Source organism: Lates calcarifer, unplaced genomic scaffold (genome assembly GCF_001640805.2).
Source record: "Lates calcarifer isolate ASB-BC8 unplaced genomic scaffold, TLL_Latcal_v3 _unitig_1931_quiver_614, whole genome shotgun sequence".
Classification (NCBI taxonomy): Eukaryota; Metazoa; Chordata; class Actinopteri; family Centropomidae; genus Lates; species Lates calcarifer.
Window position 1 is genome coordinate 125,496 of NW_026115857.1, and position 13,113 is coordinate 138,608.

The 13,113-nt window shown below is 43.2% G+C and overlaps 1 protein-coding gene, 2 non-coding genes and 1 pseudogene across 3 annotated transcripts; 1 reads left to right on the forward strand and 3 right to left on the reverse strand.

The window, feature by feature from the left end:
- Positions 1-564: 564 nt before the first annotated feature.
- Positions 565-8,661, reverse strand: zgc:152891 (uncharacterized protein LOC767741 homolog). Its single transcript, XM_018688456.2, has 15 exons — positions 8,598-8,661; positions 6,384-6,560; positions 5,401-5,635; positions 5,042-5,123; positions 4,664-4,753; positions 4,430-4,545; positions 3,210-3,382; positions 2,988-3,131; positions 2,703-2,906; positions 2,518-2,604; positions 2,273-2,442; positions 2,034-2,149; positions 1,821-1,921; positions 1,552-1,722; positions 565-1,387 (listed from the first exon to the last, which is right to left on the reverse strand). Exons 2-15 carry the CDS (start codon positions 6,537-6,539, stop codon positions 1,208-1,210), a joined length of 2,025 nt encoding a protein of 674 aa, XP_018543972.1. The 5' UTR covers positions 6,540-6,560; positions 8,598-8,661; the 3' UTR covers positions 565-1,207.
- A 935-nt stretch (positions 8,662-9,596) lies between these two features.
- Positions 9,597-9,669, forward strand: trnav-uac (transfer RNA valine (anticodon UAC)). The gene has a single exon. It is a non-coding gene; the product is annotated as a tRNA-Val (tRNA).
- Positions 9,670-10,082: 413 nt separating this feature from the next.
- Positions 10,083-10,154, reverse strand: trnaa-cgc (transfer RNA alanine (anticodon CGC)). The gene has a single exon. It is a non-coding gene; the product is annotated as a tRNA-Ala (tRNA).
- Positions 10,155-10,314: 160 nt separating this feature from the next.
- LOC108891313 (NACHT, LRR and PYD domains-containing protein 3-like) overlaps positions 10,315-13,113 on the reverse strand; it is a 56,393-nt pseudogene continuing 53,594 nt past the window's right edge.

Genomic DNA, 13,113 nt, shown 5'->3' on the forward strand with positions numbered 1-13,113 from the left:
CCAGTGTTATTCTGTTCACAGTCAGTATCAGCAGGCGTCAACACTTCACTGAAATGTTTAATGTCGTAAAACAAGTGATCACAGCTTTCAGGCAGCAAAATCATAAATCTGAACTGTTTACATCAAACAGTGTTTCTGAACTCTTCAGAAGACGTATTAGAGTCAGAAGAAGTATTTAGTCACTGACCACTGACTGTAAATAAAGATGGACGCCGCATCTCCACTTCCTCCCACTGTAGAAAACTGAAGCCAAAATAACCTGTCATTTTCAGTGCCATTGCTGTATTATTATTATTTATTATTATTATTATTACTATTATTAGCGGTTGTGCCTTCAGATTTTAAGAAGATGCAAACAAACCCACAACAAACAAAACATAATGCATGAAAAGATTAAACATATTTCAATCACAGTCTGTGTAAAGCAGAACTGCTCTGAACAGCTGAATGCAAACATTTAGAGAAGTTAGAACGCTCAAACGTTTCCACATGCAACAGTTCTGTTTGTTTTATTTTGTTTAGTTTTTTTAAGTTGATGAAATAAAAAGTAAGAGAGCATTAACATTTGAGGAAAGGCTCGATTTAATGTCTGTTTGCTGCAGGAGGTGATAAACTCAGTTTCTGACCTCAGATTCCTGATCATTCTTTGAGTCCTAGTGAAACTCTCACTGACAAGACTGACAAAAATCACAGTTTTGACTGGAGACAGAAGGTTCAGTGTAGTGGAAACCAAGCAAACAGAACCAAGACGGACTGAGACTGAGGTCAAAAACTGAAGAACTGGTAAAATAGTAGAGAGCGAAAACACAAGGCAATGATTGGAACACTCATTTAAGGAATCGAAGGCAAGCTGACCACACTGACTGAAATAACTGACAGACTCAGATGAGGGTGTAGCTGAGGCTAAAACAAGAGGGAAAGGTAAGTGACACTAAAATAAAACAGGAAATACTGCAACAAAGAATAAAAACAGAAAACGTGATCTGATGTGTGGCGCTGGGCGTGAATCTCACACATTCATGGCATTAGCTTTGTGTGAGGATTTTTTTTTTTCATAGAAATAAAACCAGAAGTGTTTGTCTCAGAGGATTTCATCCACAATATAAGACAGTCAGTGATTAACTCATTAGATTACATTCATTTGTATAGTTAAAAGACATGATGGAAAGACAGAGACTGAGTAAATGGTTGAAGGATAAATGTAAGTTTAAATGGCCACGCTGTTCTCGATGTGTCCAGGACAGAGATAGGGATACGGGAGCTCCAGCTGACTGTTCCTCTCTGACATGTCTTCAGAAATGGTCTTGAGTTCAGCCTGCACCTCCTCTACCAGCCTGCGGTGGGCATCCTCTCTGAAGACGGCCTCCTTGTAGTGACACAGAGGAACCTGCAGGGGGAGACACACAGAGGTTTACATCAGAACACTCAGAGCAACTAACACTCTACAGAAATCTGAGGTGTTTCGTGAGGCCTGTTGTCATCATGCCGAGGTGCGTTTGATTTTGTCCTCCTGCAGAGCAGACAGGGCGGTGTGGGTGGGTGGAGCCTCACAAAGTTAGCAGAGGGCTGTGACAGCAGAGTCAGCGACATCAGGACGCGACAGGACGAGTTCACGTCCGGCAGAGAGGACAAGATGTCGTTGTCCGTCACCGAACCTTTGACCTGTGGAGGAGGACGCATCATGGAGGTCGGACAGTTTGGCACCCAGAGGGCGAAGTCCAGCTGGAGGACACAAAGAGGGTTCACAGTGACGTGAGTGAGATGTGTCACTGATGTTTTCTATTTAAAATGTCTGGGCATGCTGCAGGTGTCTGACTCACCTGGGAGAAGTTAACAGCGGCGTGCAGAGCTGAGGAGGTGTATACGATCATGGTAACAAACTTGGACACTTCTGCTTTGGACTGGAAAACCTGAGGGAAACCTGAAGGACGAGAGGAGACGCAAACCCAACACCAGAGTTATTTTCTACCACCAGGGGGCGGGCTCTGAAACATGCAAACAGGATGGAGGTTAGAGGATGCAAACAAACACACCTGAGTTGTGTGTGAAGCCGTGTGTGTTGATGTCAGTGAGCCACTGTTGGAGCTCAGAGTCCTGCTGCACCTCACTGTCTGCACTGTAATACAGATCCACCCACCGGACCACGAACCTGTAACATGTACCCACAACACTCCCTGTGTGATCTCAGCTTCACTATATACTGTCAGACTCTCCAACAGGAAACTGATTAATGTCAAAGGCCCGATCACCTGGTTGAGGTGTGTTTGTTTACCTGTGCAGGGCGTCCCAGATTCTCAGTGCATCCTGGGCATAGTAGCTCTGTGGCAGCTCATCCATGCCACGGTCAGACAGATCGTCAGGGACACACAGAGATCGATAGTGAATCCTCTGCGACGCCCGGGAGAGGAGGACGGGTAACGCATCCAGACCACAACCCACCGCCTGGAGGGAGGAGACGAACACGGCAGGTAAGAACTGCACTACACTGCACTATTTGTATTACAGTCGATGATGTACCTTATCAAACACCCCGTTAGCAGCCAGCAGCGACACTCTAGCCTGGAAGTTTATCTGTAGTGACGTCCTGACGTGTGGAATCAGCAGCTGTTCACCAATCAGAGAAGAGAAGACTGATGATACTGCTCATAACAAATGGGTTGGTACAATCTGTGTATCTGAACCAGTGTGGTTTAGAGGTGAACCTGGTGCAGGGGGTGGACCTCTGGCAGCTGTCGCAACGTGGCCACGCAACACATCTCCCCCAACATGTGGGTCCTCAGGTAGTGAGAGGCCAGCTGGTGACACTGGAAGTCTGCGCTGTGAACCCAAATCTTAGCCAACAGCCAATCACAGCTGGGGTCAGAGGGCAGGAAGACGGGGTTCTGAGGGCCAGGCGTCTGCTGCAACTAAAGGAGGTGGATCTGATTGACAGGTTACTTCCCTGAGGCTTTACAGGTGAGTTACTTTCAGCACCACCTAGAGCTCACCTGGATGGCAATGGGGACCAGCTGCTGCTGCTGGTTCAGGTGGAGAAGGCACAGCGGGGCGGACAGATACGTCTGCTTCCCGTTGATCACGTTGGCTGGGACAGTGTCCAGAACCTCGTAGTCCAACAGGTAAATGGTTCCTTTCTGTCACATGATAGAACATCAAGATACAGCAGCTGTAATGAAGCACACAGCTGGAAGCAGAGAAGTCTGTATGCACACCTGTAGCTCCTGCTCCAGGGAGGAGTCTTCAGGCAGGAAGGGGCGGAGCATGTCAGGGGTAACGGACAGGTGTGGAGGCAGGAGGCGGATCTGACGCAGCAGTAGAGGGTTGCAGCCGTTCAGACACTGGTATCCAAAGTACCAGTCCTCCTTCCAGTGAGCCCGAACAAACTCTGAGAGGAAACACAAACCTCGTACTGTTTCTCTACAATTCCACGAGGGAGTTTTCTTCTCTTTTACAAACATCAAACTTCCATGTGTCTCAGTTCTTTCATTCTTTCATTCATTCAGAAAACTCTTCTGTCATTGCAGATCACACCTGCACTGCAATCACCTGACTCACCAGATCCACTTACTCACCTGATCCCCATCCCCTCATTAGTTCCCTTACCTGAGTCCACTTCCACTCATTCCCTGACTGATTGTCTTTAGTGCTGCACCTGCTGTAGCTCTCCAGCCTTTGGTTTTAGCCGTTTGTTTTTGGACTTTGACTTTTGTCATTTTTTTTCTCCATGCTAACTTCACACCTCATCGCTCTCCTTTGACTGATTTGCCTGCATTACTTTCATTAAAGGTGAGGTGTTTGAACTTCTAATCTATTTATCTGAGATGTACGTTGAAGTCCTCAGTCTGTTTACTGACCCGTGACTCTGTGGATTAAAAACTCATAATACAGACAGTGATAAGTGACCGTGTTGTCAACAGTTTTACAGAAGTCTGTCTTACAGTGGAGCTGTATGTTAAATGCGTTGTGGGGCACACGGAGCAACGTTGTTTCTAAAAACAATTAAAATGTTCTTATAATCATGGCCTGGTCATATTAAATCCTTTTCTACCAGTAGGTATGTTCTTGTTGGAGTTTTTGTTTGTCTATAGGCTTTCTTAGGGTTTTCTTGGATGTTGATATCCACATGTTTCTCATCCAAAAGGCACTTCGAACAAACTCAATTTGAGTCCAGGAAGTGCTCCCACCCAAACAGTCCACTCTCTTAATATGTTAAACACTGAGAATGTACCTCACAAGGCCTAAGTAGTAACAAATAGAAACACCCCAGAAAACCACTGATAAACCATTTAGAAACAGTCCAGCAAAACATTGACTAAGTTACAGATATATTACAGATAACTTATCTAAAGAAATGTGGGCTTTAGTTGTTTTTGTATCAGATTGTAGATGGTAATGGCATTTTTTTATATAGTGTGTGTAGTTTGTTTCTTACTGGCGGTGTTGTTGTGCTGTCCACTGTGGGTAAAGACCATCTCTAGCTCAGTGAAGCTGGTCCAGGCCTCAGCTCGGCCGGCGAAGCCTTTCAGACAGTGCACGTTTGGAGCCGAACTGAGGACAAAGAAACAAACACGACTCAGACTCGTCTTCTCTGCACCTCACTGTACGTCTGTCCTGAGTCTGTTTCTGTCTCACACTATCAGGATTCACAGGAAATGTACGACTTCACCTTTTGTGGGTGTAGCTGAGGTTCGGCCCAAGCTCAGACAGACTGTTCAGATCCACACACTGTGGAGCACCGTCTACAAACACACGCCATCTGCAACCACACAATACAGAGGGGGTGAAGAGGGACAATCCTGGCTCCAAAGACCAGGTGACTGTACCTCTCTTTTCACCTTTGGGTGTCACAGATTTATGTGTAATGTCAGGTTCAGTCGCTGTGTTCAAACAGTCAAACATTCTTTGTTTTTAAATTCTACTGAGGAAGGTTTTCTGAACCTGTCTGAAACTTGAACTCTCTAAAATGTTGGAGTGGACATTGGAATATTCCCCCGGTGCAGAGTCTTATGTTCGGTGTTCAGGTTGTTGCTGCTGAGACTTTTACCTGATGAGTTTCTGTTGATGCTGCAGCTGTTTGAGTCTCTGCTGCTTCAGCTTCTCCTCTGTCTCGTCCTTCAGCAAACACACTGCAGAGGAGTAACAGCAACAATAATGAGAACAACTTGTCCTCTGAGGTCACTGACGGTATTAAACGTTTAAGACAAGCTGTGTTTTAAAATCAGAAAGTTTCCAAAATTAAACACCCATAACCTTTGAATCACCAACTGAGTGATTCTTCATGAAGCTGCTTTGAACTGTAAATACAATAACCTAACAAACCCAGAATCAAACATATACAACATATTCAAATATCTGCTCCACAGCAGGATGTTGTACCTTCTCAAACTGATAAACTTATCTTACACTTTCCACTTCGCAGCTCTACGTCGCCATCTGCTGTTCGAAGCCACTTGTCACACAGGAACACCTGTGTTTCTGGATCCTCAGGTCCTGACTCCGGTCTCTTAGCAACCCTACGGACCTCCACGTGGCTGCAGTGCCAGTCCAGGTCTGGGAATCCTAACAGAGCCTCCAGCCGGAGCCGGACCAAAACCAGGCGACCCAGAGGGTCATTGGTCCGGATCTGGACTGGACACACCTGACGGGACAGGAGAAGGAGTTTGTCAAGGTAAAACTTAAAGGAAAATTGTCCTTATTCTGCAACAAACACTGTCTGTTTATTACAGGAGAACAAGGTGAAGGTGCTTTCAGGAAGTGAGTGATTGGTGCTGAATCTGCACTCTCTGAAGAGGCTTCTTGTACACGCTAAAAGTAAGTTCTTGAAGATGACACAGTTTAGTTTGGTCCAGAACTGTTGATGCATCTTTGTCTTTGCTGTGGTTTCATGTGGTTGACATGGTCACATGGGAGGAGCCTCAGTGGCTGCAACATTTGCAAATGTTGAAAAAAAAACATTGATCATCATCAACTCAGATGAGATGAGATGAACTTTAGTAATGCCCCAGGGGGAAAATTTGCATTGTTACAGCAGCAGCAGGATATTGTCATTTACATCAAGATTAAATAAATTTACATCAGAAAGAATAATTATATCCTCAGTGTATTTAGATGAGGTCATACAGTGTGTCGGCCTGCTGCAAGATGACTGCAGTCTCTCACTGTGAAAGAATCTATAGGACCTTTTGTTAGTTCATCATGTTCAAGATAAATGATGAACCCTCAAACTCAGTGTTGTAGTTAGTTTTTATTCCTGTATAATATGTTGGAATGAATGAGAATTGCTTTAAATTAAATTACTATAAATCTTAGTGTGAAGTCGTCACTTCAAGATTCATTAACTGTTCTGTTTGTGTTGGATCTCAAACAGGAAACATGATGAAACTCACTGATCCAGGCAGGAGATGAAGGTCGCCCTCGTTCACGATCATGGGCGGAGTCTCTCCCTGCGAGCCAATCAGGTTGAGCCACAGCCGGCTGAAGGTTCCACAGGTGGGACCAGGTGAGGTGTGGACAGTCACCTCAAACTCCTGACAGGAAGCCATCACGTCAGATGTGTTGGTGAGCTGGTGAGGACAGGAGGGTGGATTAATATGGCGCCACCTGGTGGTCAAAGGACAACTGGCTGCAGGTTTGTGTCACATAACATAAACTCGGGAATAAATAAGAGGCTCACTGCGAGTGTCTATGGTGTGGAGTTAGTTTTTTAGGTCAGCATTGGATTTAGATACTGTATGAGATCAGACTGTCTCCTGCTTTAATTACACTGATCAGCCACAACATTAAAACCACTGACAGGTGAAGTGAATGACACTGATCATCTGGTTAAAACCTTGAGTCCTTCCTTCATCTGGATGTTACTTTGACACGTACCCCCCACCTAAACACTGCTGTAGACCAAGCACATGTCAACAGGGGCCTCCCCCAGCAGAACAATGGTCCCATCACACAACAATAATTGATCAGAAATGTCTCCAGGACAAAAAGCCCAAGGTGTTGACCTGGTTTCCAAACTCCCCAGATCCCAATCTGATCCTCCAAATTCTACAACAAAATGTGTTGTTGCACTAGCATTTTTCTGATCTGATGCCACCATAGTTAAGGTTTGGTTGGGTTAACATGACTACATCTTTAAGGTTTGACAACTTCATGGTCACAATAATAAAGATGTGGTTAAGTCCAGGAGGTGGACATCAGCTTCAGCTGTGGTGAGTTAAAGAAGAGAATGTTGAGAATCTGAGCTGGAGGTTGCTGCAGAGAGAGATTTAAGATTTAATGGTTGGATCAGGGAAGATCTGAGCTGTATCAAGGTTTGTCGGCTCCAAAAACAAACGTCATTTAAAAAATGTACAAGGTTCTTTTGGACGTTGCTGAACGTGTCAATCAGTTAACATAAGAAATAAACAGAAAACTAATATACTCATGACATATAAACATGCAAATATGGTTGGAATAACAGGAAATTGGCTGAAATAGAAACAAGGAAGAAGAAATTCTAATGAGTTACGTGAGAGAAAATCTGCGACAAGGAGAGTTTAGTATCACACTGACAACTGGTCTTATTGGTGTCAAAACCAGTTTTCATGGTATCGACCACCTCTCGTGAATAAATCTTTTCAAGGCTGAGAGGAAGAACACACAGCAGGTGTTGTGTTTTGGGGTTCAGGTTGACTCTTCCTCTGTGGGACTCCAGCTAATTCTGATAAGAACTCATTTGTTTACCTTGCTGGTATTTGACTTGGAAATGAGCGACAGCGACAGTTAGCGTGGGCGTCACGTCACACAGAGCTGCAGCAAACACACTCACAACAAACACAAACACTGGACTCTTTCATCTTAAAGGTCACTTCCTTTATTTTCAGACGTAGCTACCAGACGAGGAAGCTTCCTGTTCTGTGTTGAATGGTCAGACGTCAAAGATCAGTCGAATGTTTCAATACGACTTGAATTTACAAAATGAGCTGCATGGAAACAGCGCTGACAAAAATTAGATACAAAACCTTTTATTTATGTTCATTTGTCAGACTGCTGTGACCTTTGACCCTCACACTTCAGATAAGTTCATTCCCGTGCTGTTTGAGATCTTTGTCATTGAACCTTGACTATAAACGGATATAAACATACCCACAGCTGGAGGCTGAGGACACTGTGGACATGTCCTCAGCAGGAGTTTATGTTCAATACTTACACACATACACAGATGAATTTATGAGGCTGATTCTGGGTTTTAGAGTCAATACACTTAAAACTTCCTGTTAATATGTTCTGGAACTGACAGAAAATATAACTGAAGAGTTCTTGCAGGAGTTGGTTGCATTGGACTCATCAGCAACACTTTATTTAAACGTAGCATTAGCATATGTTATTCAGATCATGAATGACAGTATAATAAAGCACAGCTGTAATAATATGAAATATATCTTCAGAGGAGGTTAGAGCAAATACTGACCCTGAATAAACATTTAAACATGTCCTCATATTTGCCCACAGCTACATTATAATGTGTTGTACTGTGTACAGATGATGAAGAGTAAACAGTTACCATGACAACAGTGTTTCTAAATTCCTGGCTACATCATAGACAGACAGACAGGTGAGCTTACCTGCAGAGTGACACCTCCTCTCCCCTCTGGGCTGTTGATGTGTTGAATGGCAGCATCAGGTACTTTGCAGGTCTCTTTATTTTTTTATTATTGCCCCGCCCACTACAACACGTGAACACCTCACCTCAGTACAGGACTGAGCTGTAGTTAACCAGTGTTTCAGTCTGATTACAATAATGATAACTCAGTAGCTGAAGCTGTATCGTGCAAATAAATCACTATAAAACTGTTCTTTTTGTAATTTGAGCATTTGATAGGAAGTTACAACACTGCTGTCATTTATCAGGGTGCAAACAACAAGAATAAATCTGACATCTGATTTTAAAATCACTTTCTAAACACTTTACTGTCCAAAATGTCACTTCTGGCAGTTTGATGAATACAGACCCTGGTGCTTTACGTCGATGAGACTTTTCTTCTGCTTTATTTCAGGGTAAAACATGATTTACTAAATGTTTTAAAGTCTGTATCTGCAGACATACATGTGTGTTTGGTTTAAATAATTCATCGCATTAAAGAGTGAATGACAGAAAAACTCAACTGTAGGAAAACTGTGCGGAAGTGACTTTTTGTGAGAAAGTTTAGTACTGATCCAAGGAATCAACAGAAAAAAGAACTTCTCTCTGGTTTATGTTTAATTGGTTATCAGCAAATACAAAAACGCTATTAGCTGTCCAGACGGTGGCGCTACTGGTGCAGTTTTTTGTTGTTTATTTGTAATCTGAAGACAAGTTTGACGTTCGTCCCGAGTTAGATCATAAATTTGAGATATTTAGCAAAACGTGCTCGCTTGATCACTGTAGCTTTAAGAAAAACGCTTCCATTTCACGTTTTTTCACGAACGGTCCGACGGGAGAGTGATCGCACATGGTCTCTGGAAAAGTCGCGACACAGTCGAATAGAATAATGATAATAAACATCCTTACATCAGATCATCGGTACCAGTACAAATGTCGCCATTTTCTAAAATAAATATATTTCTCTCGTCTGAAGGCAACTGGTTCCATAGTGTAGCGGTTATCACGTCTGCTTTACACGCAGAAGGTCCTGGGTTCGAGCCCCAGTGGAACCACACTTTTCTTCGCCATAACAATGTCAGAAAGAGACAAACAACTGAGTTAGAAAAAGAACAACTTGATCAGTAAAATCTTCTATCATCACAAAATGTAATTGTACCTTTAGAGCTGTTTTTAACGTTCAAATGAACAGGGCGATTTCCGGTTTGGATATCGAACTTTCAAAATAAGAGCGGATGAGGTTAGAATGGTCACGAGCGAATTTCAAACCGTGTTCCTGCATTTTTTCTCCATAGTCCAGTCCTGTTTGTTTCTCTCTGCGGGCCGGAACATGGCAGTAGTTTCATAATGTGTTCGGCGTGGTCGGAAGTTGTTACTTTTTTTTAATGGTATTTTATAGTAAAACAACAACAAGAAGAAATGTACCCTGAGAAAGCCCCGAGGTAGAAACAGAAACAATAAAAGACCATGGAGATGCCGGGGATTGAACCCGGGACCTCATACATGCGAAGCACGCGCTCTACCACTGAGCTACATCCCCACACAGTAAACGAACGAGGGCGGAAATCAGTATTTAGACGTGAAACGGTGGATTTTAGATCGTCCTCGATTCTTTTGGATTTTATGTATTTTACACGCAGTTATGCTTCCTCTCACTCCTGTTTTTTAATTGAAGGTTTAATAAAAAACAGACAACAGACTCTGAGCAAACATTTATTTATCTCTGACATTTCTTAATCTAAATTAAAACACGTTGCACAACTTTTCTCATGTATCATCTCAGCAGCTTTCTCGTCTTTATCCAGGTGATGATGGTGGAGTCTGTATGAGAGCTGGGATTAACACAAGCTTCGAGTCAGGTCCACATAAGGTTGGTGGTGTTGAACAGTCTCAGCAGTAAATAACACCTAAGGTAGGTCTGCAGAGCTCTGTCTGCCTGGGCAGAGATACAAAACAAGAAGATCTGATGATAAACTGATGGAAATCTGTGGAGATTCATCCAGGTCAGTTGTTATTCGAGAAGACCGAACCAAGAAGGTGCAGAAGGTGAAACCCCCTCAACCAGGACCAGTTCCCTTGATTCAACCCTTCTTGGATGCTGATGAACTGATGTTACTTGAGGCCAAAGGATCTGAACTCCTCCAGGCGTTGGACACCTCTGGTCCTGGTAAGACTGTTCCCACTTCCTTTTATGCCGTGTTTTGTTGCTTTGTTGTAGCTATGTTTGATTCTCATTCGTGGTTAGTAGTAAGCTTATGAGTTATTTACATAGATGTTTGTTTTGACCTTTAAATGTGTGGTATGATGTACATGGTATATGTAGAGTGAAACAGAACGAAAATGTAACAGAAAACAAAGTGAGTCTTCCTGTGTCTCAGGTGAGAGTATAACACCAGGTTGTATTAATAAATCTGCAGGTTTTGTTAGTTACTGATTTAGTAGAAATAATGACAAATGACTGTAGGTCTGAAGTCCTAGAGCTCTCTTGCCCAAGTTTCATTCTTCATTTTCTATCACTCTCCTTTTTCAGCTTCTTTGCCTCCTCCAACAGCTGGGCTCTTTCTTTTGCTGGGTGGACTTTCCTCACTTACTCTGCCAACCACTATCTTTGCTACCTGGGGAAAGCTCCCGAGAGAACAAAAGCTCTGTCCACAACATTCACGTTCATGTTGTGACTGCAGCTGGATATACTTGTTCTGCAATGGCAGACGCACCTCATCAAGCCTTTGTTTTCTCAGGAGGTTTCGTACCCACTGTCAGACAGAATTACAGAGTGAAAGGGAGGCTTACAGGGAACCAGTCTAAACTACAATGGTGTCATTAATCTATAGTTATTACATTGCTCATCAACATTTGTTTAATAATGATGAGCAAAAAGCAAAAACCCACTTTAATGAAGCCTCGTTTCAGTCAGTAGTGGGAGTGCTGATCTACTCAGGAGGTGACTTTTCCTCATTCCAACTGTAACAAAGAGACTGAGTGAGCAGCACATCCAGATCCAGATACAAATCTAAACCCGGGGTACAGGGGTTCAGTGAATGTGGCGTTGAAGGTGTGGAGGTGGATCAGAGAGTCAGAGGAGACTTGGTAGAAGGACAGAATCCCTGCAGGGCAGTCCACATACACTGCTACTCTGTTGGAGATGGAGGATGGGTTAGAGCCTATCGCTGTTCTTCTGTCATTGTGCCAGACAAAGTAACTTTCATCAGAGCAGTACAGACTCCAGGAGTTACAGTGTCCTCCGAGCTTGCAGCTCCCACTGTGCCCTTTTCTTTTGATTCCTACGTACGTCACTCCTACAAACACCACTCCCGTCCTCTCCACCTCCCAGTAACAGCGACCAGTCAGACCAGTTTTACACAGCAGCTGAATCCAGCAGTCAAATCTGTCTGGACCATCAGTACATTCATGCTCCTTAGCCACATATGTCACCTTTCTGAGGTCTTCAGACAGTTTAAGCTTTCTGTGGGCTGTGTTCGGGTCCAGCCTCAAATCACAGGCATCTAAAAAGGAAAAGGATTTATAGTTTTTTTTTTTTTTTTAAATTAACCCTTTTTTACAGTTACAATTTGTGGTTTATTGCCTCATAATTTCCAAGAGGTTTGCTGAAAAAATGAAATTAGAGACATTATTCCAAATTAGCAATTAATTAATTGCAGTTAACTTCTACCATAATCGTAGGAGTCTGTTAATCAGTGAATTATTGAAACCAATGAAGGAAACAACTGGAGCAAATATTGAGTAGTTTTTTGATTGTCAGTGTTTCTTGTGTGCTACTTTTGAATTAATCCAGTTTTCCAAGAAACTTACACTTCTTCAGACCTGTCATCATCCTCTGGACTCCAACATGGTCCACTCTGTGAGAGGAAGGAAGTAAAATCACATCCACATCACTGCCACTTAATTACTCTTGTCCAAATAGTTTTTGGTGTATTGTGTTGGTATGTCCTTATATTTTCAGTAATTACTGGCAATACACTGCATTTATCTGGCAGCATGTGAGTCCTACCTGAGAGTGTTCAGTCTCCAGCCTGGATCTTTCAGTCCAGCAGACAGCAGCTTCACTCCTGAGTCTCCTGGATGATTGTAGCTCAGGTCCAGTTCTCTCAGATGGGAGGGGTTGGATCTCAGAGCTGAGACCAGAGAAGAACAGCCTTCCTCTGTGATCAGACAGCCTGACAGGCTGCAAGAGGTAAAGGCAATATGACAAAAAGGCAAAGGTAAAATGTACTGAGATAAATGTAGGAATATTCTATACACATCCTGACCTGAGAGTCTCCAGTGAACAGTGTGAACTCTCCAGTCCAACAGACAACATCTTCACTCCTGAATCCTGCAGGTTGTTGTTGCTCAGGTCCAGATCTCTCAGATGGGAGGGGTTGGAGATCAGAGCTGAGGCCAGAGAAGAACAGGCTTCTTCTGTGATCAGACAGCCTGACAGGCTGCAAACACACACAATAAAGCTTCCCTGAGACCATTATGCTTTAAAAAAAAAAAAT

What these genes read in the sequence shown, in the direction of transcription:
- zgc:152891 (XM_018688456.2), bottom strand. Translation starts at nt 6,539, where the DNA reads ATGGCTTCCTGTCAGGAGTTTGAGGTGACTGTCCACACCTCACCTGGT. An exon ending in CCCTGGAGCAGGAGCTACAG is followed by an intron (nt 3,132 to 3,209) that starts GTGTGCATACAG and finishes ATCATGTGACAG; the next exon opens with AAAGGAACCATTTACCTGTT. An exon ending in AGGTCCACCCCCTGCACCAG is followed by an intron (nt 2,605 to 2,702) that starts GTTCACCTCTAA and finishes ATTGGTGAACAG; the next exon opens with CTGCTGATTCCACACGTCAG.